Here is a 26,252-nt window from a genome sequence, read left to right as displayed (position 1 = left end):
GGGTTAAGGTTAGGGAAGGCCTCAGGGCCAGGAGTTTATAATGGGATGGCCATAAAAGGGCCTATACAAGTAAAAAGTGAAGGAAAAAAGAAAAAAGTAAAGAGAAGGGGAAAATTCACTTAATTGGAGTTACAGCACCCTCTAGTGGGTTGTATTGGGGTTAAACTCTCACATAATGGCATCTGAAGCCTCCCTCAAGCACAGAAATACATAAAATCAGTCACTCAAATTGGTTTCATGGAGATGCCCCATTAACATGATCATTCCAATGATCCAACATGTGCTCTGCAGTCTTGTCAGTCCAGCGGAGATTGTCTGATTCCGTGCTCAATTTATCCGCAGGTAGTGCAGCAATGTGCTCCTTTAGACCTGTAATGAAATTGTTTATGTGCAATAATGTGTCTTGTTCTGTTTTGGGAAGAGCAGAAGAGAAGTTAATCACTGGGATATAAATGTCAGCTTGGGGGAACTTTTCTTGTGCCGACCTCAGCGTTCTTCTCAGCTCCGTTATTGGTGCATTTTTATCCCTCTGACGCCTGTTATTCAGGCTGAAGGAGAGAACCAGCTTCTCCACCGATGTGTCATAGTCTGCTTCATCTAGATGGATCTCTGCATGGCCCCATCTGGCTCCTGGGAAGCTGTCAATTTGTACTCCCTCCGCTACATATGGAGGGATCATGCCCACATTGGAGTCTCCGATGATCACCGATGCTTCCTTTGTGTGCAGTCTCCACTCTCTGAGCTTTTTCTTTGTGCTTGGGTGTCTCTTCCGGTGTTTGAAGACTTTAAGAGGTAACCCTAGGTAATGAATGATTGTGTTAGTGTACATATATTCAGGGGTGCACAAGTGGGCCGCAGGTGCGCATGCGCTGTTAAAATAAAGGATACGCGCCAGATAAGAAGTTGCAACGCACGTTTGCTTACATAAGATTTTATCTTATGTACGCAAGATAAGGTGAGCTGGCTTCAAATGATTTTCACAGCATATTCTGCACCACATCTCTGTGCGTTCTTCATTGCTTTGAACCCAGCTCACCTCCTGCAACCACTTTTCTGAGAATACGCACTTCTTTTGCTGTTCGTACTCCTGCTGACATTTCTTTGGAAGTGGAGGAACACCAAAGTAATTTCTTCGGTGGCTGTAGCTCAGCAGATAGAGCAGGTCACCTACTGATCGGAAGGTTGGAGGTTCGATCCCAGGCTCCCCCAGTCTGGATGTCAAAATCCTGCTCCTCACATACGAGGTCTTAAATAATCAGGCCCCATCTTAATGACCTTGTAGTACCATATCACCCTATTAGAGCACTTCGCTCTGCAGGCCTACTTGTTGTTCCTAGAGTATTTAAAAGTAGAATGGGAGGCAGAGCCTTCAGTTTTCAGGCCCCTCTTCTGTGGAACCAGCTTCCAGTTTGGATTCAGGAGACAGACACTATCTCTACTTTCAAGATTAGGCTTAAAACTTTCCTTTTTGCTAAAGCATATAGTTAGGGCTGGACCAGGTGACCCTGAATCCTCCCTTAGTTATGCTGCAATAGACGTAGGCTGCGGGGATTCCCATGATGCATTGAGTTTTTCCTTTCCAGTCACCTTTCTCACTCACTATGTATTAACAGACCTCTCTGCATTGAATCATATCTGTTATTAACCTCTGTTTCTCTTCCACAGCATGTCTTTTATCCTGTCTTCCTTCTCTCACCCCAACCGGTCGCAGCAGATGGCCCCGCCCCTCCCTGAGCCTGGTTCTCCCGGAGGTTTCTTCCTGTTAAAAGGGAGTTTTTCCTTCCCACTGTTGCCAAAGTGCTTGCTCATCATATGATTGTTGGGTTTTTCTCTGTATCTATGAAGCGCCTTGAGGCGACTTATGTTGTGATTTGGCGCTATATAAATAAAATTGAATTGAATTGTGTATATATTTATTTATATTTAGATTTCTTCATACATTCTTATATAGTTCTATATTGTGTATTGTGTATTTTGTTGTACAGTTATTTCATTTTTAACCTTAATTTATATTTTATTCCTTCCTAGTTAAATTTACCCTTTTTAATTTTTCATATTTATTTCCTATCTTATTCATAGCCTTTTCCTTTTTTGTTTTCTTTAGGTCACGAGCAGTTGTCCAAGCATTTCACTACATATCGTACTGTGTATGACTGTGTACGTGACAAATAAAATTTGAATTTGAATTTGAAGTATACTTGGGCAAGATTCTCTTTTGTTCTCTCTGTTGAGGTCAGGAAAGCGATTCCGCTCCCTGAAGACCAACACAGAGACTAAGGAGGAGCTTCTTCCCGCAGGCGATACGGTCTCTCAATCACACCACCACACAGTACTGACCCACACATATAGTTCTTACACACACACTGGACATTCTGGACATTGTTTTCACTTCATCACTTAAATCACTTTAAGCATATTTGCACTGCACAAGACATAATGTGGATTGCACAACACTGGTCACTATATTCTTCATTTCCAGTTAATACTTGTACAGCTGCTGTTATTGTGTATATATATATTTATTTATTTATATTTCTTCATACATTCTTATATAGTTCTATACTGTGTATTGTGTATTTTGTTGTACAGTTATTTTATTTTCAATTTTAATTTATATATTTTATCTTATTCTTTCCCAGTTAAATTTACCCTTCATTCTAATTTGTGTTGTACAGTTATTTCATTTTTAACCTTAATTTATATTTTTTTCCTTCCTAGTTAAATTTACCCTTTCTAATTTTTCATATTTATTGCCTATCTTATTCATAGCCTTTTCATTTTTTTTTCTTTAGGTCACGAGCAGTTGTCTAAGCATTTCACTGCATATCGTACTGTGTATGACTGTGTACGTGACAAATAAAATTTGAATTTGAGATACTAACCCCAAGTTGCTCTCCGATGCGTCCGTCGAAGTGTGAATGTAGTTAGATAGCACTCAGTATAGATGAAGTGCTTGTGAGAATGGGTGTGATTGGGTGAATGTGGCATGTTGTATAGAGCGCTTTAAGTACTCCGAGAGAGTAGAAAAGCGCTCTTTAAGAATCAGTCCATTTAAAGGAGCTTGCTTCTTCGACATTTTTAAGAGTTCTAAACAAATGTCTGTCCTCCTCCAGAAAATCTTATGTACGCAAACGCGCGTTGCAACTTCTTATCTGGTGCGCGTCTTTTAGTTTGACAGCACATGTGCACCTGTAGGACCACTTATGTGCTCTCCTGCATGTATTTAAGGAAAGAACTGTGTTTAATGGAGACTGTCAGTGACAGTCAATGCCCAAAAGGTTTTTGTTCAAGCAGTCCTGGCAGACGGCCTCGCTCTTACTTTCCTCATGTTCTCCTTTTATTTAACTGGAGTTGATAAATGACTTCATCCACCCATCTAATATGTTGAAAAAATCAAAGCAAGAAACTTGCTCACCATGTTTTCTTGATACTGCAGTTAATAAATCTTTCGAGCTCAGTAACTTTAACAATTTATTTCATCAGCATTCCAGTACCTGAAAACATTCCAGCATTTATCGTTGATAAATCTTGTATGAGAAGAAAGATTAAAAGTAATTGAGCAATATAGAGTTTAATAAATAATCACATCCGGTGCAGTGCAATAAAGTTTGCTTAAAAGAAACCTCAACATAAACAGACACTTAAGCTGTGTACATGCCGGAAGTGATTCGCTCATCACACATTGCTTTGAAGCTGGTGGTTGGTCGCTTGCTGATGCTCCAGGCCCCAGTTGCCCAGATACCACTACCCTGTAAATCAACAATATTCTTCATTCCCACAGGTAGCACTTCAGGCTTTCACCTGACGCCTGAAAATGAATAAACTTTTATTCTGAATCCCGTCTACTTCACATCACCAGTGGTTATTTTGCCCGCTGTAGTCATGGAACACCCTTCACTTTCTGGTCAGCGTGTAGCTGTGAATCTCTTCCAGTATGCACACAGCGTCACAGTGGAATCTGAGTTTCAGGATTGCAGCTGTTAACTCAAATTAATGCAAACTTCTTTGTGTTGTGTAAACTCTCAGCACGTTCTTAGTTCTTCCATGTGTAGCTGTAGTTGTTCATGGTGATGTGTGTCAGGGCTGTCTTTCCCAGGGTGGAAGGCTGCTGCAGCTGCTGGATGGAAGCAGGATGGAGACCACAAGAGGACAGTTCTACCGAGGCCTCGCCAACCTGCAAAGTGTTCACAGAATAAATACCCCTACACTAATTCACACTTTCTCTCCAACTCCTATTTTAGAATAAATCTGAGGTTGTTAGCTGGCACTAAGTGCTGTGGACAGCACGTTGACACAGGTTAACAGACAAACAGCAAAACCAGCCATGCAAACTAGCTCGTTCAACATCTGCATTATTTAAATTACCAATGCACGTGCCAGAAACCTGAGCGCCTCAGTGGGTACATTTAGTAAATTATCGTGAATTAAGTGGCTGGCCCGACTGTGTGAAGAAGACAGAGGCTTCACACGTTACATGCAGATAACCCTGGTTATGGTTTAGGCATCATCTGCAGGTTGCTTGCTAAGAAGTAAAGTTGACATTAAAGTTGATTTGATCACATTCAGGCTACAGCTCATACATGCATGACATTCATGAATCAAACAAAAAGCAGCTTCATGTTTTCTGTGTGTTACCTGCTGCTTGGTGCTGTGTACGTTCATAACCGCGGTAGGAGTATGTGTGTAAAGCGCAGCTGAGAAGTTTCCTTTCTGCGCAGGCCGAAGTAACGTTAGGATAGCATGGAGAGACGAGGGGAGGACAGGTCCTGCAGTGTGGCAAGTACAAGTATACTGAACACTAACACACACAGTGGGAGCTGAGAACTGATACGAGACAAAAGTCTGCTTGTCCAGCTGCGTACCTGTGATCTCCAGACTGCTGATGTTCTGGTAGGAAGAACCAACTTGACTTCTCACGTTCACACAACGGCTCTATCAAAGCATAAATCACACACAGTGTCAAATTCAACTCAGAAGTATAAATGATACGTGAGATGGTTACAGACAGAGCTTCGTGTGTGTGCTCCAAACACCTTCAGAGTGTGCATTGTAGCTCCTCTAAAAGCACTGGGAGCCAACAGTGTGGGCGGTAACCCTGCCTGGGAGCCGGATGAAGCAACCACACCCTTCCAATTGATGAAGAAGTTGATGAGAGTGAAAGTGTGAAGTCCTTTCACACATATCACAGACTCAGGCTTATGGTCCACAGACATGACGTGGCCCTCCTTATGACTAGAGAAGAGGTCAAGGAGTTGTCACAGAAAAACACACAGAGTACATGTAAAACAGACTAACGTGACAGTGCTAATGAGGATACAGCTGTAGGGTGTGGAGGTCTGGCTTCTTGATTTTGTCCTGGACTCCCATCTCTTTCAGCCAAGACAAAGTGCTGTCTTCATCTCTGTAGTCTCCATCATGGTCTCCTCCATCAACTGTATCGCTCAGCTTGGAGCACCTATACATTGAGACCACATTTACACACGATGGCACAAAAACACCACAACAAAAGGTTCTTCTTATGTCTGACTGATTACACTTGTACAATTTCCAGGTTAATAGTGCCTCATTTTTCCTTATGGTATATTTAAAGCATGACGACTGGTTATATCTAGTTCCTTCTACAGGCCTTTATGGCTTAACTTACCATCGTTAAAGTAGACTTTCATATGTGGTGCTCCCTGCTTCTCCTTGCTAACAGTTTTATGGTCCTTGGGTCTTTATCATAAAAATAACTAAACTTTTTACTTTTCTTATCTTTTGTAGAGTGCTTGTGTTAAGTCTGTAGGGTGCAGGTTTCTTTTTATTGCCCAAAAAGTTATTCCAGTCATTCCCTGTTTAATTAACATTTAATTTAACCTAATTAACAAGAATAATCCAGGCATCTGAGTCTCTTAAAAGTATTAGATCAGTTGTATCTGACGCATGAATATCCTAATCTCCACTGTGTATTCGGACTACCGAAGCCTCTGCTGCAATCTAATTAAATCCTTTCTTTATTCCTCTTGATTGGGTTGTGCAAACCATTTACATGAAGGGTAATCATACTACGTACTTGATTTTGCATTTGGTTGGTTTTTGTTCTAACAGTTGAGTTACGTGGTGACCAAACGTGAGCTGTAGCAGAACTATGAAGCACACTGATGGATATTTTCAAACAGAAAGAATGAGAGAGAGAAAACAAAGCTGGAAGAACTTCATTTTAGCGTTAGCTATTTTGGTGTGCGAGGGATAATGTAGCTAACCCAGCAGAGCCCCCTTAATGCAACAGGAAAAAAAACAACAACTTCTAAAGTGTGTTCTGTGCATTTTGTCCATTTAGATTCGATCTTTCACCAAATGTTTCATTATTCAGTGGATAGTCTGAATTATGCTTATGTTAGGCATAGGGGTACCTGGTCATCATGCACATACAAACAGTCATAACCCACCAAGTCATTGAAAGTTGGGTTCAATGATATAGTAAGGCCAGACACTCCCTGGTGCACTCGCCTTGCTGTCAGCGGTCCAAGCATCCAGTGCAAAGGCCAGGAAACTATGAATGTTAGAAGAAACATCTGTAGTACTAAGTGTTGCCAGTACTTGGCTGCTCCATCCAGTATTTGAATCCATAGTGTGGTACTGCGCTTGTATGAACGTCCACACGAACCAGCTTCAGTGAATAATTCTGTGAGAAGGCGACTCCGCTGAGAACCGGAGTTCTGTCCACGCAGGAACCAAGAAAATGTGGTTCCATAAAAGTGAAATGTGAACCACGATCAGTTATTAAACATTCCAGCGATGGCATTACTCCACATGCTTGGTGTCGACTTCTCTACCTGCACATTCTCTTACCCAAATTCTTCATTATTGCCATGCAGTTCTTTCAAACTGTTGCCTTCAGTTGCAAAGTTGTAATTTAGCACAGCCATTGGAAGCTTTGCAGGGTTGCTCTGTTAGCTCTCATATGTCCTCACTAGAGATGGACCGATCCGATATTACGTATCAGACCTAAATTACTGGATCGGATATAAAAAAGAAATAAAAAATGTAATCCGATCCATTAAATATCAAAAAAGCAGCTCACAGAACTTGCGACAACTCCTAACTCGGCTCATAACCGTAGCACGTGGGAGCAGTATGCATCACGTGATAGAGCGGCTGTGGTGCGCCAGACCTGTCGGCGGTCTGGTTGAGCATTTGTAGCCTTGCTACCAAACCGGCATTTCATCTCCGAGGAAGTTATCCCAGAGAGAAGTAAAGCAAGTGTGTAAGTTCATCTCTGAATGTTTGTAAAGCATTCCAGCGTTAGCGACTGCCTCTCTCTCTCTCTCTCCTGCTGCTACTTCAATCATGAAACTGATCAATGATCAGCTGATCGGCTTTTCTGTCGCGAGTCCGTCTCTCCTGTTTGTTTATCGCCCACTTTGCACCAGAAAGAGGAAACCAGCGGCTGAACAACAGCAGCTTGATAAGCTTAAACGTGTATTTAATATTACTTTCTACTCCAGGATCTTTTTCTACGTAGCTGACGCTGGTAACTGTGCAGGGGCGCATCTAGCAAAGTTTAGCCAGGGGGGCCGATAGGGCATGAACAGGGAAAAGGGGGCACAGAGACATACTTTTCTTTCTTATTCTCATTTAAAATGTCTAGTTTTTAATAAATAATTATCTGACTCTTACACCCAAAGTTTTAATCTGATGTAAAATGTATAGAAGTCCATTACTGTATATAGTAACTGTTAAGTCTAATATACCCTAGTAAGCTATACTACTTTTTCAATCTGTGCAGTTCTGTTGAAGAAAGATGTTGAATCTATTTAATTATTCTTGAAAAATAATTTATTTCTGTGCATTTTTTTTTCACACTGCATCAAATTAAAGTTGATTACGTCGATTAAGCATCATGAGGTGGAGGGTGGGGTTCACTATTTTCTTTTTTTGCTGGGAGTTTGCAGCCCTATTAGTTAAGTTGTTTAATATTTCTGCTAAGTACTATTTAAAATACCAGAGTAGGGAGGATGGAGCAGGTTTAAGTTTATTAGATTGATCAGTGTTGCTGAACTATGAAATATTTTGGGTGCAGTGTGTTTTTTACATACAGGTATAACAGAATAGCTTTAGTGTTTGTTTGTTTATTTAAACTTTAGTATGAACTTATACAAAATGCAGCAAGATATTTAAAAAAAAGTTTCATTGATTAAAAAACACTATATCGGATTCATATCAGTATTGGCCAATATCCAATTTTATGATATCGGTATCGGACATAAAAAAGTGGTATCGTGCCATCTCTAGTCCTGACTTGGGCGCTTCTCAGTTTCCGCCTCGAGGTGTCCTGTGAAGCAGATCCCCTTGGTCTCCTTAAATCCTTCACTGCCTTGTTTGCCCTGCTGTACACTACCAGCCTGTACACTTTTATTGTGGCAGCAGGGCTGGTGTCTGGGATCAAATGTCTTGCTTCGAGTTTTGCTGCTGTATTCTGAGTTTGACTCCACTCAGGGCTCTTGAGCTGTTTTAATAAAATCATTTATAGAATCAGATGTTGTATCCTTCCAAGGCCTCCACATGGTGGGAGCCTCCAGGTCTGCTCATGAATGCAGATTCGAGTTCCACTCTTCCATATCAGCTGCTGCTTCTTCCGCTTCTTCTTCGGGGTTTAACAGCAGCTGGCACCCTTTTACATGCATTGCTGCCATCTTCTGTTTCAGGCGTTATTACACTCTTAAGTCCTGCTACTTATTCCTGCGTTTTTCGGGATCCTACAAAGCTTCAAATGACGCATCGACTATTAAATTGGCTCATGGCCAATTTAAATGTTCTTTTGCTATTTCATCTAGGGTTTGAGAGTAACGAAATTTCTATTCTCTGTATGTCCTGTACATGTGGTAGAATTGACAAATAAAGTTGACTTTGACTTGACTTTGATGGCCGCTCAGACATCGTGTTTGTCTCTTCAATCGTCTTTTTAAAAATCTTTCCCATCTGGCAGCTCCGCCAGATGTGAACTACCCAAAGATTTTTCATTTTAAAAAAGGAAGTATTATTATTTATTATTAGCTGTATGAGAAGTCAGCTATTCTAGAATGATATGAAGCTGTGTGGAAACTGCTGAGTGAGTCCAAACTGATATTTTACACATATTTTCAAAACAGTGATCAGAATCAGAACCCCGACAGCTCCCAGCCCTACTGAGCACAGACAATGAAAGAGCAGCACTTACGTGACCTCTTGTTCCTCCTGCTCCTCCTCTTGGTGAATGGTCTGCTTCTGTGCCTCCCTGCACCTCCTCTGTTCCTCCAGCAGAGGGAGGGTGAACTCTATACCTATATGGGTAAACTGATCAGTGAGGAGCAGCGAATGATGAAGCTGTCATGTCCTCTGTTCAGTCCTAACCTCAGGCTAGAGGTCTGACATTGTTTGACTCCTACAGCTAATTTTTCTTGTACTTTTTTATTTGAGTCATGTCTTAAAGAATAAACTACAGGCAAAGCTTTTTCATACAGCGGTCAGGTTTGTGGACTATTTTACTGCCACTACATGTCACATTTCAGACGAGTGGAAAGAAAATGTTGGTTGTCCACGCTGCCTGCCCGGCCGGCTGACAACGATACCTTGTCAGCCTTTTACGGCTGTAAATGTATCAAATGAAAATTAATTTTGAGACCAAAGCTACAGTTCAGCTCTCACCTTCAGCCTTCATTGCCTCTCTGAGGCCCCTCGTTGTGGGGGAAATGAAAGCAGTGATGCTGCTGGATCCTCCAAGACCTGCTGCCCGGAACAACACTGTGAACTGACAATGAAACAGATGAGCTGAAGGACGGTGTTGCTGAGCACAGTTCAGATTGCATATTAACACCTACCTGATAGGAACAGAGGTAGAAGTACGGACACAGTCTGGCCTTTAACAGACTGTAGAGAGATGACAGACTGACGGACCTGAGCAACAAACATGGACAAAGGAAGGAGTGTGGGAATAATGCCACTGAATACATGTACAGTACACAGAACACAGCAGCCAGTGTTCAGCAGTTTCACAGTACACACAGCATTCATTTGACTCTGGCTGCATCGAGTATTTTGAATTACAAAAAAGACCTCAACAAGGCAGCACCTGTTCCTGGAAGCTCCACTAAAACCTTTACTGGATACAGGCTGGCGTTAAAACACCCGTTTCACTTTATAACTACACCTGACCTGTTTGTCACAGCTACAGTAAAGTTACATTCAAACTCACAGCTGAACACACGCATACGTCACCTGGTCCAGGAGATACAACAATGTCAGAAGTCTTTTTGCAGAGCATCACCATGGAGCTCCACCTAAAAATGCTACTTCATTGTGTGGCTGCTCTTACTTGGCCATGAAACACTTCACTGTACAAAGGTTCATTTAATGTGCAACCCTGCTGTGTGAGATTTAACCCCACCTGTGAAGCTGGATTCAGGAAAGAAGTGTTTAAACATGTTTAGCGCTAGTACAGAGCATGATGTCACTGGGTCCGATGGTTAGCTGGCTGCTGCTAACAGACTGGGTTTGTGTTAGCTAACTGTGACAGAGCTGATAACTCGGCGGAAAAAAAGGTCCCTGATACTAAAACACAGTCTAAGGAGGTCGTAACTTCCTTCTCTCTCTGTCAGATTTATTGGGGCTACTCAGCCTAACAATGACCTCTTTCATCTACATCTCTTCGGACCTCCAGTGTAAAGATCTCAAATCTTAGAATCAAGTTCAGTTTTTTTTAATAATTTCATTTATCAATAGGACATATCAGTGAAACCACCTATCAGTCAGTTATACATAAAAATGGCTGCAATTCCTAAACAAACAATATTTTTATTAAAATCTGTCGAGTTAAAGCTGAAAGTCTGTGATTCAATCGCATCTTGATTCATTTAAAATCAGGACAGAGAGAAAAATGAATCATTGCAGTAAAACCTTGTCACCCTGTCAGCCTCACCATTCTGTCATGAGACTCTGCTGTATTGTTGCATCATGAGCCCAGGGGGCGCTCTTGCCAAAGAAGCTCCTTTCAGCGTTGATCCTAGGGAACAGAGACAGCCAGGGTATGGAGGGATGCTGCCAGTAGACCAGGCTTTGCTGGAAGGCACAACGTAGCTCTGAGCAGGACCTGGGATCCTATAGCAGGCACAGAGACAGGTCGGGCTGAGGAACAAGCTACTGAAGAACCCAAGATAAACTAAGAGCTGTCGGGTATCCATATCAGCATACTTTATTAATACCTAAGGAAATTATGTGGGTTACAGTTGCTCCAGTAAAGTAACAGTAACAGACGAGTGGGGCTGCCACGATTAGTCACTAGTCACGAGTATTAAAATCGTCGACGACAAATTTGATAGTCGACGCGTCGTTTGAAGCTTTGTAAGATCCCAAAAGACGCAGGAATAAGTAGTAGAATTTAAGAGTGTAATAACGGACTGAAACAGAAGATGGCAGCACTGCATGTACAAGGATGCCAGCTGCCGTTAAACCCTGAAGAAGAAGAAGCTGTGTCCCACAATTCATAGCGCAGCCCAGCTCAGTTTCCAACAATGGTGGCAGCTAGTTAGTTTTAATATTACTCTTATTATTCTTTCTGGGTCACAAAATAAACGTTTAACATATTTTCAGGCGAGAATGTAGCTGTGTAAACCTCAAATATCTGCTCAGTTTATCAGGACACCACATATTTTCAAAAGCGCTCCGACGTTTTCGGAGACGTCTGTTACCCACTAGCTCGATAGCGAGCCGGGGGCTAGGCTCACTAGAGCCGTGAGAACACCGGACTCCCCGCAAATCGTTTTCAAACCCACCGCTGTCTTTTGCTACTCAGGTTAAACAGGATATATAAGTCATTCAGATAACTTACAAATGTTATTGTTTGGCTTTTTTTCAGTATTTTATTTGTTCCTGAGTAAATCGGTTTGGCTGAGATTAAAGTTTTTACACAGCTGAATAAATGTCAAGCAGACAGCTGATTATCAGAAGTGTGAGATGCTGGAGAATCTACTCCGGTGTCCTGTTATATTTTAGATAGTAAGGAGCAGACGGCTGAGTTTATTAAACTCCACTGAAACAACCTGCAGATTTCATTAAAATTTAATTCATCTTGTCTTTACTTTTAGTTAGCACATACGTAAACACTTAAAGCTGTAAGCTAATGATAGTTATATGAGCAGATGCTGCTGGTGCAATAAGCTGTACGTTTTACGTCCAATGGATGATGATCTGATTGGTCGACTAATCGCAAAAATAATCGGTGACTTGTCGACTATCAAAATAATCGTTTGTGGCAGACCTACAGACGAGATTATTTAACGATACAGTATGTTACACATGTGTATTTAGTTCTATACTTCTGGAGATAATTTGTTCACTCTGGTGCTCTTAAACTGGTGCAGATTAATTGTCATCTGGTATTGACTAATAACAAATACACACATGCATTTTGTGTGATAAGCACAAGTATTAAAACCTAATGGTGAAATAACTAGTAGCTCAGTGTTCCAACATGCAGAAGAAGCAACTGCTATTGCAACTAGAGATTTGAAAGAGCCGCTGACCTGAGAGGAAAATCTGGACCCTCAATGATTACGAAGACTATGTGAAGTAGGGCTGGGCGATATGACCCAAAATTCATTTCTCGATATTCTTTAGCTGGATGACGATATATATCTCGATATTTTTTTAAAGCCATAAAGTAAGAACAAAAAGAGAGTTCTTAGTCAAAGCTGTGTCCCAGATGTCACACAGGCACTTTCATTATCATACAGCACAGATGTACATGAAAAAATTACTCAGAAATAAATTATGAGCATTTATTAAATAATAATGCTCCATAAATAAAAGAAAACAATGTTGTTTTTGTGCATAACAAAAAGCTCACAATTGTGCAGTCAAAACGTGAACTAACAGACGCTGAGCATAATAACAAAGACCATAGACTTCCGCTATGGTTCGCTGCTGAGCAGTCGCGTGGTAGAGCCGCTCCTAACTTTCAAGAAGTTCACTACTAATTTAATCGAATTTACATCAAATTCTAGCTTTACTGGAAGTGCCAAATTCAAAAAAAATATATACGATGCCTCCCAAAACTACAAAGCAACACTCAAAACAGCAAAAGCCTAACCTGGTTCAAGATCCGGAACAACAAGCTAGCGAGATCACGGAAGATGAGCTAACTACGGATGCTAATGCTAGCGAAGTTGTCCCGACATCCGTACTTCAGTTAATGCAAGTAGACTTTGGGAAAAGATTTGATATTGTGCTTGCCGAAATCAATGCCGCAAGATGTGATATACAACTTCTGGCAAACCGTGTCGCGCTGGCAGAGGACAGAATTGGAACAAACGAGGACGACATTGCTGCTGTTAAAGCTACGAATACTTTGGAAACGAAGTTGGAGATACTAACACGCAAGGTAGAAGAGCTGGAGAATGACAGTCGAAGAAATAATATTCGCTTGGTGGGTCTCCGTGAAGGAGAAGAGGGCACAGATATGTGTGAATTCCTAACTAAGTGGGTCCCAGAGGTGCTTGGGATTCAATCTTTCCCAGTACCCATAGTGATTGAGCGAGCCCACAGAATCGGGAGACCCCGGGATGTTTCAAAGTCAACAGTAAATCCAACACGGCCCCGCGAGGTGTTAATGAAGTTTTTAAACTCTGCTGATAAGGTTCGGGTTCTAAGAATCGCCAGGCAAAAGGGCAGCGTACTTTATGAGGGCAAGAGAGTCATGTTTTTTTCCAGATTTCTCAGTGGAGCTCTGTAAACAACGAAGGTTGTTTGACCCGGTAAAAAAAACCCAGCTGTTAACACTTCGCATCCCGGACCTCCGTTTTGGCTTCATCTACCCAGCAAGGATGTTGATAACCTTTCAAGGGGACCGACATATTTTTGTTAATCCATCTGAGGCAAGTTCATATGTACAACAGCTCAAGCCAAATGGACAAGAGAACGTTACGACCTGAAAGGCAAATGTTCACTTACCGGTAAAGCTTCTGTTGTCATGATTGTAATGTTGGATTTAAGGATAATTTCATTCCAGGCCATATAGTTAGTGAATAACAAATATACTTTGAGTATAGAAGTGTCATGGCCTGATTTAATTCTTTTTCGTTGTGGCGGCAATTTACTGTTATTATTTTATAATATCTGACCATCCACTCTTAGTTAACTTTTCTATTTTATTAGTTTTATTATTAGAGAGCGGCTCTGTTTTCTTTTGTTTGTTTGCTTTTTGTTTTTTTTCCAGAATTGACTATTTCTTACTTTCTGCATCTTTGGTACCCATGGTAACTAAATCCTGGTATGATAGTATTGTTATATCAGATCACTCCACCGTTTCCTTTCAACTAAATTTACCTAACTTACCATTATTTACCACTAGATGGCGACTGCAATCTTTCTGGTTAAAGGATCCAGAATTTTTAGAATATATTGGAAAGCAAATAGATTATTATTTTGCTTATAACACTACTCAAACTACGGCGACTATAAAATGGGAGGCCTTTAAAGCTTTCCTGAGAGGGCAAATGATCAGTTTTACAAGCTTTTTAAAGCATCCGGGATGGAACTGGTTCATTTGGAGAAAAAGATAAAAGATATTGAGGAAGAGATATTTATATCCAAATCTAATGCTCAAATTCTAGAGTTAAATAAACTCAGAGCTAAATTTAATATTTTGTCATTAAATAAAGCTACTAAAAGTTTACTAAGACTGAAACAGTCACAGTATGAACAGGGTGAAAAAGCAAGTAAAATACTGGCTTGGCGTATTAAACAAACTCAGGCTGAAAGAACAATAAACTCTATAACTACAGATGAAGGACAGATCACAGCTGATCCTAAACATATAATGACTCTTTTTGTACTTTTTATAAACAGCTATACAAAACTGAGCATTTAAAGTCATTTTCATCAAAACAAAAAATCTTTTTGGATCAACTGCATTTTCCTAGACTACCAGAAAACAATATGGATGAACTAGAGCTTAATATAACAGTAGAAGAAATTACTAATGCTATAAGGAACATGAAAGGGGGCAAAACTCCTGCACCTGACACAATACCAATAGAAATATTTAAAATATTTAAAGATAAATTAATCCAGCCTTTATTGGATATGCAACACATTGTAGTTCTTATAGACCAATCTCACTGTTGAATTATGATTACAAGATACTTTGCAAACTATTAGCTATAAGACTAGAGACACTCTTGCCTAAGATGATTCATTCAGACCAGAACGGCTTTATCCAGGGGAGGCAGGGGTTTCACAATATACGGAGGGTCATGAATATCATTTATGAGAAAAAAGAGACAATGCGTTAATCTCAATGGATGCGGAAAAACACTTCGACAGGATCGAATGGCCGTTCTTATTTGAAGTTTTGAAAAAGTTTGGTATTGGAAACAGATTTTTTAAATGGATTCAATTGATATACTCCAACCCTCAAGCAGAGATTTTAATTAATGGTCTTTTTTCCGCATCATTCAGATTATATCGTGGAACTAGACAAGGGTGCCCCTTGTCACCTCTCTTGTTCACCTTGGCAATTGAGCCTCTTGCGATGGCAATTCAGAATCATAAAAACATATCAGGAATTAAAGTAGGCAATGTTGACCACCGTATTGCCCTATATCAGGGCTCTAGACTAACTTTTTGCCATGGGCGTACCGGTACGCCTAACTTTAAAAAGTTAGGTGCACACAAATTTTATAATAATTGATATAATATAATGTGTTTTTCTGGATACACTGTGCTTTTTCAGCATTCAAAGATTGATGACACCGTGTCAGAGCACTGGCTATGAATTTCAGAAGGATCAGGCCTTAACAGAAAAGTTAGCAATAGTTCTTTTCCTATTACAGCTACATCCACTTCTGTCGTGCCTAGGCTGCTCACTAGGGCTGGGTATCATCACTGACTTCTATAATCCATTCGATTCCGGTTTTCAAAGTCCCGATTCGATTCAACTTAGCCTCAGACAGTCAGAAATATTATAATTCTGATCATTTATCAGTACTGACTTCATCAGAATTGTGAACATCACAGCAGATGCCTTTGTGTGAAAGTAACTGAGAATAAAACACAGAAAAACATGAAGGAGATTTTCCTGGTCTGGCTTTTTATAGCAGATAACCTTAAAAATATTCTACAATGTTCTGCATATAAAATATAAATTTCTTCAGCATTGAACAACAGAAAAAACAGGCTTTCTTGTCCGAGGTCATTTAAGTGAAAAAAAGAAAAAGAAAAAAAAAAAGACAGCAGCCACAGCGCTGTAAATAACGGTAGACTGGTGGGTAATAAGCAAATGAATAATACAGAAAACAGAGATTGGAGACGGGAAACTGTTCTTGAAGTACAGAGAGAGAGAGAGAGAGAGCTAGCTGTGCATGGAGTGTGATTTTAATAGTCGTGGAAGCAAAACAGCAAAATTCATGACGACATTGATCAAATGTGAAGCGCAGTTTGCTGCTTCTTTTTCTGCTGGCTCTGTGAATTTTGGTTGGAGAGAGACAAAACCTGCAGCTCAGAATCAGCGCAAAAAGACGTAATCACAGCGCGGACCGGACGCATCAGGATCGCTGAGCTCCGACAGCGGGTGAGAAAGCCGAGAAAGACAAAGCTGATTCTGATGCGTCGGGTCTGTGTTTACGTCTTTGTGTGGAGTCCGTGTACCTGCTCTCGTTTGCTGTTTGGTTGTTGTTGAAATGGTTTTGTGAGCTTTAATCTGAGAATCTGGCGTTTCTGGCAAAACACAGTTATATTTAAAAGTCAGGATTTAATGAATTGATATGGCTTTATTCAAGCTACTCACCTCCCACTTCCACCTGCACTTTCAACTGGACCACGGCCAATCAGAGAGGTCCCGCCCCTTACTATCTCTGATTGGTTTAGTCCACGATAGGGGCAAAATGTGTGTCTGTTGTTGACCACAGGGAAGGTTGCAGATTTTTTTTTTTTTTTGCTACCCGAACAGTTGGTCGCACAGGTGCAACCAAATATTTTTTTTTAGTCGCACCACTGAAAAATTTGGTCGCACTCTAGAGCCCTGTATATGCAGATGATGTGATCCTGTTCTGCACTAATTTAAACAAATCAATACCATCCATATTAAGTCTCATTAATACATTTAGTACATTTTCGGGTTATAAAATAAATTTTGATAAATCCGAAATATTATTTTTGAATAAAAATGAACGACAAAATCCTCCAATCAACACTCCCTTTCTGCTATCTCAAATTCAAATTTTATTTGTCACGTACACAGTCATACGCAGTACGATATGCAGTGAAATGTTTAGACAACTGCTCGTGACCTAAAGAAAAAAAAAGAAAAGGCTATGAATAAGATAGGAAATAAATATGAAAATTAAAAAGGGTAAATTTAACTGGGAAAGAATAAGATAAAATATATAAGTTAAAGTTGAAAATAAAATAACTGTACAACAAAATACACAATATACAGTATAGAAATATATAAGAATGTATGAAGAATTATAAATATATATATACACAATAACAGCAGCTGTACAAGTGAACATGGGTTTACTTATCTGGGTGTGAAATTAACTCACTCAATTGAAAATATTCTGGCATCCAATTATAATTCCTTAACGACGTCAGTTACTACACTTCTAAACAGATGGATGAAACTACCTATATCTTTAATTGGTTGTATTAATATACTAAAAATGTCAATTTTGCCAAAATATCTTTACCTTTTTCAATCAGTATCTCTCTCTCCACCAAACTCTTTCTTCTTAGATTTGCAAAAACTATTCCGAAACTTTATTTGTAACAACAGAAGACCAAGACTCAGAGTCTCATTACTATACCTTCCTTATGAAAGAGGGGGTTTACAACTTCCAAATTTAAAGTGGTACTTCTGGGCTGCTCAAATCAGAGCGGCAATGTTTTATTTTGTTAATGAGCAGACTTCAGTGTGGGTTTCTATGGAATCCACAGAAATCAAAATTCCCCCGAACTTATATCTTTACTCAGCCGACAGGAAGACAGTAAATAAGCAAACTAAGAACCCCTTTTTAAAAAAAACACTATAATGATCTGGTTAGAAACACATAACTACTTGGGAGAAATGATACAGCTGTCTAGGTTTACTCCGATATTTGGAAATAACAACTTTCTTCCTGGTAGGGCGGATGCAGGTTTTAAATTTTGGTTTGATCAAGGTATAAGAAAAGTGTCTGATATATTTAGGAATAATACTCTTATGTCTTTTGAACAACTTAGAAGTACTTTTTCTATTCCTGTCAAACATTTTTTTAAATTTCTTCAATTAAGAAATTTTATCTTAACCACAGAAGGTAACAGCTTAGAAATCCCCACCTACTCCTCTCTAGAGAGCACAGTTATAAAGCATCTAAATGGGAGAGGCCGAGTTTCTGCATTGTACAAATTATTTATGGGCAATTCCAAAGAATCAACACAGTCTATTTTAGAGGGTTGGAGGAATGATTTGCAAATGAACATATCTGATGATGAGTGGTATAAATCATGCTCCTTGGCCCAGAGTCAGACAATTAATGTGCAATCTCGACTACTTCAATATAAATGGTTAACAAGACAATATCTTACTCCGTCAAAAATGCATCATTTTAACTCAAACATCCCAGACTCCTGTATTAAGTGTGGAGTGGACAGGGGCACTTTATTTCACTGTATATGGGAGTGTCCACATGTGAAAATCTTTTGGGAAAAGGTAATAAATCTGTTGAGTCAAATTATTGGTGACATGATTCCACTTCATCCTAAAATATGTATTTTAAATATATACCCAAATAATTTTGTACCTGCTGCAAACAACAGAGCTCTGTTAACGACTGGACTTGTGGAAGCCAAGCGCTGTATTCCTGAGTTGGAAAAATCAAAAAATATGTGGACTATCTCAGTGGCTTAATGGACTGACATCTATACTAACTATGGAGAAAATAACTTATGCATTAAGAAATAAACTGGACAAGTTTGGGGCTCTATGGTCAAAATTCTACAACTTTCTGGAGAACTGCAGCGTGCACACTGTGGACTTAACAGCCTGAATCTCTAACTTGATTTGTATATCTGTCCTTCCCTTTTGTTATGGTTTGCTTTGTTTTTGTTTCTATTACTATGTTGTTTCTGTTGTTGTTGTGGTTTTGTTTTTATTTATGTATTTATTTATTTATTTTTAATGCTCGCGGTGCACCATGTAAAACCGGTTAAAACCAATAAATAAATGTTAAAAAAAAAAAAATAACAAAGACAGATTTCACAGCTGCTCTGTTCCCAAGTTTACTGCGCGACTGACAGCCTGGAGTTTGAAATTGGCTTCATAACCACGTCTCTTAACAGGTGCCATTTGTGGTGCTTATACGCACACAGTCCGGTAGTATTGCGTTGAAGCACAGTACGTATCACTCCGTAATGCTCCGACAATCCATCAAGCGGTGCAGCTTCGTAGCTACCAAAGTCGTACTACAACATTTTTGACAGATTGCTGAGCGCCGTGTACATAAAATCGGTTCACGGTCAGTAAGCACAACCAGAATTCATACATAAGGTGCACTGTCGATTTTTGAGAAAAAGAAAGGACTCGAGGCCGTGCAGCCCCCGTGCGATGTGAATGCAACATTACAGACAATCCCCACTGTGGTCATCAATGTAACCAACCAACTGATCTACCCCACAACAGCAGTGATCAGTGAGATTTTTGGCAACAAAATGAGCACCCACAAGGAGCAGTACCCTCCATGGAGAAGGAAACTAGAGGCCAAGGTCAAGGCAGCATAGAGGGAAGTATCGGAGCTGCAGAAAGGTGTGATAAAGGAAGGGATGTCTAAGAAGTACAGCAAGCTGGTCATACCTGATCATCAAAGACTCACAGCCTTGGCTAGCAGCTTGAAGAGGTACACCAGAGAGATCGAAGCCATGAAAATCAAATCATCTGAGGTGTGAGGTGCTGGAGATGGAGCAATATCGGAAGAGTATACAGCAGAAGGACACAACCCGTGACAGCAATGCTCAGTGTTCAGTGGATCTAAGAGCGGACCACAGCAGCCTCTCTGAACGGGATCCATTAAGCATCACAGTGGCAGACATCCATGAAAGAGTCTCAAGCATGAAGCGTTGGGCAGCACCAGGCCCTGACATCATCCACGCCTACTGGCTAAAGAGCTCATTTATACAAAATCCCTACTAATGACAGCAGGGACCTGCAATTTTCATTATTATTATAAATAATAATTATTAAGACACACATCTTTGTTTTAGACTGAGACTCAGAATCATCAAACTGATCCAGGTTTACATGGAAACGGTGACACGGATCATCTCTGTTATTCTGTGATATCATTTTTTAATTTGGTTACAGAAAAAATTATCTGGCTGAATAAAAAACAAGATTTTAGGTTTAAACATCTGAAGTAGGTCTAAAATCGAAAAGTCGTGAGATGGTGAGGGCTCAACAAGTGCTGAAAAAAATATTTATTTGGAGGGCTGTAACTGGTGTCACTGGTGTCTCAACATATGTGACTATTGTGTGCCTGTCCATCTTCCACATGTATGCAATGAGCCTACCTGTGGACTGTGTGGCAGGGAACTGAACTGTGCCTTGCAGTGCTGGCTGAGCCCCTGAGCTTCTTCCTGAGCTTTGAGCTGCTCTGCCCATGAAAGGGAGACCAGAGAGGTCAGGAGGAGACGAGTCTTCAGGCTCCAGTCTGCTGGATACTGGGTGCACACAGGAGCTGCAGTGGGAGCACTGGCTTGGGGGCTCTAGAAGGACAGAGGGGAATCCTTTGAATACACGGTTATACGCTGCACAACAGAAAACCTGGGAAAAAGTGACAATTCTCACAGATATGTCAGTCAGCATTTAAAAAAATACAGAAAAAATCCCCACCTTTAGCAGGGGGCTTTTAATATGCTCCGGTTCTTCTTCCAACAACACATCACTGTCAGACAGAGATCCAGATTTCTGCAGCAGGACACAGACAGGAAAGGTAAGAGGGGGTCCTATAGTGTCTCCCTTCATGTTTACATCTCTACCACATAAACACAGGAGCTTTCTGATGATACGGGCAATGCAAAGGACCGAGACCAACCTGGCTGGAAGTTTGTCGGTACTCCTGTTTTTGTGCCTCATCGAGCCTGAAACTGAGAGCCAGATCTAGCGCGCCTTCTCTCTTCGATGATTCTTCATCTCTCTCATTGTTTGTGATCCCGGAGCTATCAGAGTTTTCGGGGTTACAGCTGGCGTCGCTGAAAGTCAGACGTTTCTTCTTGGGACTGTAAGTGTTTTCTATTTTTGCGAACGGGTTCCTGCGTTTTATTCCAACCCCGGAATGGTTCTGGGCGCCGGAGAGCGGTTCCGGGGAGAAAGTCCGCACGCACGTCGGAGATGAGCCGCTTTGTTCGGGGCGGTCTGTGGACCCGGCACCGGTGTCGCTTCGGGCTCTTTTGCACCTCATTCGCAAAATTTCCGCTGGTCGCTTGAAGCTGGGTGAGTATCCAAAGTGTTCCGACATCCTGTGGAGATGCAGTTTGCCCCAAACAATCCGCTTTTAGCGCTGTTTCCTTTAGAAAGCGCAGGACCCGCGGCTGTTTTTGTTTTGCGCTTTCTGCGCTGTAAAAATTTGGCGCGCAGCGTGCTGACGTAGAGTCCCCGCGTGATAATGGCTGTGAAAAGGAGCTAAACGGACGTCATTTCCTTACGTTTGTTTTTGTGACGCACGTTAAAAATAAATACACAATAATCTACAGTGTTAAATGCAATTATTGTATCTGTTGGAGCCTTTACTCATCGGGAACTTTGGACGTTATGTCAGGATGTGACGTCGTGTCGGGTTTTAGTACATTTGAATTGTATGATTTAAATTAATAATTTAATAATAATCAGAGACGTATACACAAGGAGATGTTGGAACAGTTTGAAAACTTGAGGGTTTGTGGAAAGACCTTTTCAGAAAAACACAAGGCAGAGCCTTGACTTCCGGCTTTGACTTCTTCTCTTCCTATATCAGCGCTTATGTGGCAATATTGTCTGAGTGGCGACGCCTATCTTCCAGGAGAATACTGCAGCGGCTTCCTGTGCCTTACCGGCGGATATACAGTGACGAGTACCTGGAACTTAGAGGGGATTTGAGACAAATTTAACGTCGCCAGCTTCGCACAGATCTACAAATGTAAGCTGCTTTCAAGTTCCAGTGTAAAACTGGGACATTTGGGCTTCCATTGTATACCTGCATTTTGTTTTCAGATGAAGTAGTCTTTTCTTTCTAAAAAACAAACAAACTTGAAAGCGTTATTTATCATTGCAGACACTATACAGTAGCCTGTAAAGGTTAGTATATGGTTTAAATAATCTGTTGTTACATGCTGAACGCTCTTCTGTGGGGAAAAGCCAACCAGTGCTCAGCTGCAGATAGAGGGAACAACATCATCCTCTCGAGTGAGTACAGTTTTCCTTTTCAAGATCAGCTCTATAAATTCGCTATAGGCTCCTCTTGTTCATGTGTATCTTTTATCAGTTTATTTATTCGTTTCTTTTTGTGTCATTTCAGTTATTACATTATGTGTGGTATAGTATGACAATGTCTAAGGCAGTACAGGCAAGAGGAGAAATAAAAGGGGGAAGGAGGGAAGAAATAAGGGAAAATATAATAAAAGGATAGTGGCACGAGCCGAGAACAGGGTCCCAGGGTTCCAGGCGCCCAAGAATTGGCCAGCACCTGAGCCAGAGCCCCCTAACAAGGAAGAGGTCCAAGCCATCCCATACCAGCAAGGGAGCGGCTCAACAACCACACCAGAACATCCAGCCACGTGCCGTTGATCCCTCCCTGGGATGCTGCCCCTCCCTACATCCCAGGGAGGGGCAGCATCGTCCAGCGGAAAGTGGTAGGAAGAGGGAACCACTCCCTCCATGACCATTTCCCAAAGGGGCCAAGGTTCTGCAAGCCCCAGGTCCGGTCATGAGCTTACACTGGATTTTTGAGCCAGTATTTTGTACTGGTCTTACTGAAGTGCTCTTACTGCACCATTGCTTATAAATTGCTCCACACTGCAGTTTTGATATCACAATAATTTGCCTCGCTTAGTAAATCTGTCCCATGGCATATAAAATTTAATACATCTTATTTTCTTATATTTTATGGTTGTGGTCCAGTTTAACCCGTTTCCTCCTTCCTGGTTAGAATTTCAAAATAGGCCAGGGGTCAAAAAGAGGAACACCAATGCCCTGTTCCACACTAATATAATCAGTGTTCTCACAATCGAGGTAAACAAGGCAAACAAGCTAGAAAACGTGGTCCCAATATGATAGAGAAGCTTAAACATGACTAGAGTTTGCTTATGAAGAAATCAATGGCATTAACAAAAGAAAAAAACAAGCTCTTGAGAAAATATTCAAAAACAGCAAAGTGATATCAGTAACAGATTATCTGAAGCGGAGTGCTACAAAAAAGGATGGCGTCTGCATCTGTACGCTGAGAATGAACAAGAGAACAGGACATGAGACAGAAAGTATCCTGATTCTGTCAGAAAGCTGCTACCGAGCTCAGACAGAAGGCAATGATTGATGTGACGCACACGCTGGGCAGACGAGCCATGTGCAATCATCGTCCTCTGCTCTGTGAGAAACATCTGAAAGAGAGCAAACAACAGTTCCTTCCTGAAAGAGAAGAAGCTTCATTTTGGTGAGAACGAGAGTGGTCAGAGCAGCGCTGTGGAAACGGCTTACATCCAAAGATTCTACTCTGTCTATAATCACTGAATATAAATGAGGCAGACATTTTTCCTGCTATTTTGAAAGACCACAACATTTTGACACTGACACCAAATATCAGTAAGTGGAACAATAGAAGGGGTTAGGCTCAGACTAGCTCACTTCTGAAGAGTCAACAGCCCATATCAGATATCAAGGATGTTATAGGAAAGTCCTGGAATTTGGCCTCAAAAAGTAATGTATGTGGAAAATACTGGGAATTTCTAAGGTTTTAAATGAGAAAGATAGCCACTGCATATGGCAAAAAAACAAGCACATAAAAATAGCTCAAAAATAGAAAAAATAATGATGTTTCTGCTGTCAATTTACCAATTAAATGATTAGCTGCTCTCTTTAATGAAGCGATCTGTAAAAGAAGAACTGTCCCCTTCATTGAAGAAAGGACATCTCCCTTTAATTCCCCAAACCAACAAAGATCCTTTATTTATTGATAACTGGAGACCAATTACACTCAACAATGATTATAAAATGACAATTTTCATAGTAGCAAAGCTTTGAAACACTGATCCAAATAAAAGAATTCAGGAATCCCACTGTGGATTCGTGAGTGGCATTCATATCTCAATAATATTCACCTGTTTTTGGAGCTAACTACAAATAATGGCTTGTTGGCAGTCACCTGATTTTATTCTTGATTCTCTACAGTTCTCCACAATTTTATCTTTAACCCTAAATTTTTAAAAATTTGATAACTTTTTTTATCAAAGCAATCAAGACATCATCGGTGAAACTGCCATCACTCAGATTAAGAGGGGAATTTCGTTATGGCCGTCCCATCTCTTCTTAGCGGTAAGCCAAATTCTGAACCTTTCAATAATCTACCATAAGTTTAGTTGCATTATCTTTAAATATACACAAGTCATTGTCTCTGGGGTGACTGTAGCACAGGAGGTAGAGTGGGTCACTTTAGTGGTTTGATCCCCGTCTGCATAAATAACCCCAAGCTGCTCTCTGATGCATCCATTTGAGTACGAATGTGTGTGACTGTTAGATAAAAAGCACATAAGTATAAGAAAAAAGTGATTGTATTAATGGCAAATGGACTGATATGAATGGTGCTTTTCCACTCTCTCAAACACAATAATAATAATGTGTACGTTGCTCAGGGGTACCTCAGGGGAGCCGTTCAGTGGAGTCAAACCCCCGACCTTCCGATCATGGGGCAACCACTCTACCTACTGAGCTATCCCTGCCCCTCAATGTGTCACAATGACACAAATGAAATCTCAAAGTCTGATCTGTTATTAACATCAGGCTTAAACCTTAATTTAAATAATTTTGACATTCTTGCTTTAAAAGACATTGCTGATACAGAAATATCCCAGTTAAAAATATTGTTAAATATTTGGTAGTTTTGATCCCAGTGGAGGACAAAAGCTTGATGGATGATAACATAGACCTGGTGATTTGATATGTTCAAATGAAATGTAGCTCCTAGCTGGCTAAAGACTTCCTCTTTATGTGTAAGTGCTGTTAAGCGAAGAAATAAGCTGCACAACATTTTTCCCTGCAGATTATCACAATTATTGGTCCAGTTGCTGCATCCACACAGAGGATGGCTACACGGATTTCTTCACCATTGAGACCGGTGTGAGGCAAGGGGGTATCCTCTCTCCCTTCCTCATCCTTCTTGCCATTGACTTTGTTATGCAGAGGGCCATGGACCAAGATGGCTTTGGGATACCTTGGCATCCACCAACATGCCTCAAGGACCTCGACTTTGCAGACGACATCGCTTTGTTGGCTGACGTCCGGAAAATCATGACTACTATGACATCATGCTTGGAGCAAGAGGCAGCCAAAGTGAGCTTATGGATCAGTGGAAACAAAACCAAGGTCATGAGGACAGGTTACGTGACGAAACAGGACCCCATTACGGTAGGACTGCAACCACTGGAGGAGGTGAATCAATTCACCTACCTGGGCAGCATCCTGGCAAGTGATGGAGATGCTGAGCATGACGTTGTGTGTCGAATTGTTAAAGCAGGTGCGGTCTTTCAGCAGCTCCGGCCAATCTGGTCGACCCCAAAGATCGTGGTCAACTCCATCGTTATACCTACTGCAATCTACACTTGTGAGACGTGGAAAACATCAGCCAGAATTGCAAAAAGACTCCATGTGGCCCAGCAGCAATGGCTAAGACATATTCTGGGGGTCTCCTACCGGGACCATGTCACCAACGAATAAGTACACCATCGAACTGCCACACGTCCCCTCCAGGACATTGTGACTGAGTGGCGTGTGCGGTTTGGAGGTCATGTTCTACGTCAACCCCCACATCAACTGCCCAAGATTGCCATCACATGGAACCCACCCCATGGAAGACGCAAACCAGGCCGCCCCCATACAACATGGCGGAGGACCTTCATCGATGACTTATGCACCATAGACATTGCATGGGATGAGGCCGAAGCAGCCGATCGAGTATGTTGGTGGACACTTGCCGCCCAATGCGCTGAACAGCACAGGAGGACCTAAGTCCAAGTAAGTA

The 26,252-nt window shown here is 41.0% G+C and overlaps 1 protein-coding gene across 1 annotated transcript; it reads right to left on the bottom strand.

Annotated features, from left to right (window-relative positions):
- Positions 1-2,006: 2,006 nt before the first annotated feature.
- Positions 2,007-21,801, bottom strand: donson (DNA replication fork stabilization factor DONSON). Its single transcript, XM_085263587.1, has 12 exons — positions 21,084-21,801; positions 20,882-20,956; positions 20,560-20,754; positions 10,937-11,115; positions 9,840-9,915; positions 9,667-9,769; positions 9,200-9,302; positions 5,318-5,455; positions 5,034-5,232; positions 4,863-4,932; positions 4,636-4,766; positions 2,007-4,174 (listed from the first exon to the last, which is right to left on the bottom strand). Exons 1-12 carry the CDS (start codon positions 21,504-21,506, stop codon positions 4,034-4,036), a joined length of 1,833 nt encoding a protein of 610 aa, XP_085119713.1. The 5' UTR covers positions 21,507-21,801; the 3' UTR covers positions 2,007-4,033.
- Positions 21,802-26,252: the final 4,451 nt, after the last annotated feature.

The sequence above is a fragment of the Mchenga conophoros genome, linkage group LG23 (assembly GCF_057382185.1).
Source record: "Mchenga conophoros isolate Kocher_MC1m ecotype Shallow Benthic linkage group LG23, M_conophoros_male_GT1.1, whole genome shotgun sequence".
NCBI classification, from domain to species: domain Eukaryota; kingdom Metazoa; phylum Chordata; class Actinopteri; order Cichliformes; family Cichlidae; genus Mchenga; species Mchenga conophoros.
This window is presented reverse-complemented; position numbering and strand designations above follow the sequence as displayed.

Coding starts and splice junctions, on each gene's coding strand:
- donson (XM_085263587.1), bottom strand. CDS start 21,506: ATGTCGGAACACTTTGGATACTCACCCAGCTTCAAGCGACCAGCGGAA. Junction 20,755..20,881: donor TTAAAAGCCCCCTGCTAAAG/GTGGGGATTTTT, acceptor CTGTCCTTCTAG/AGCCCCCAAGCCAGTGCTCC. Junction 4,933..5,033: donor CTACAATGCACACTCTGAAG/GTGTTTGGAGCA, acceptor ATGCTTTGATAG/AGCCGTTGTGTGAACGTGAG.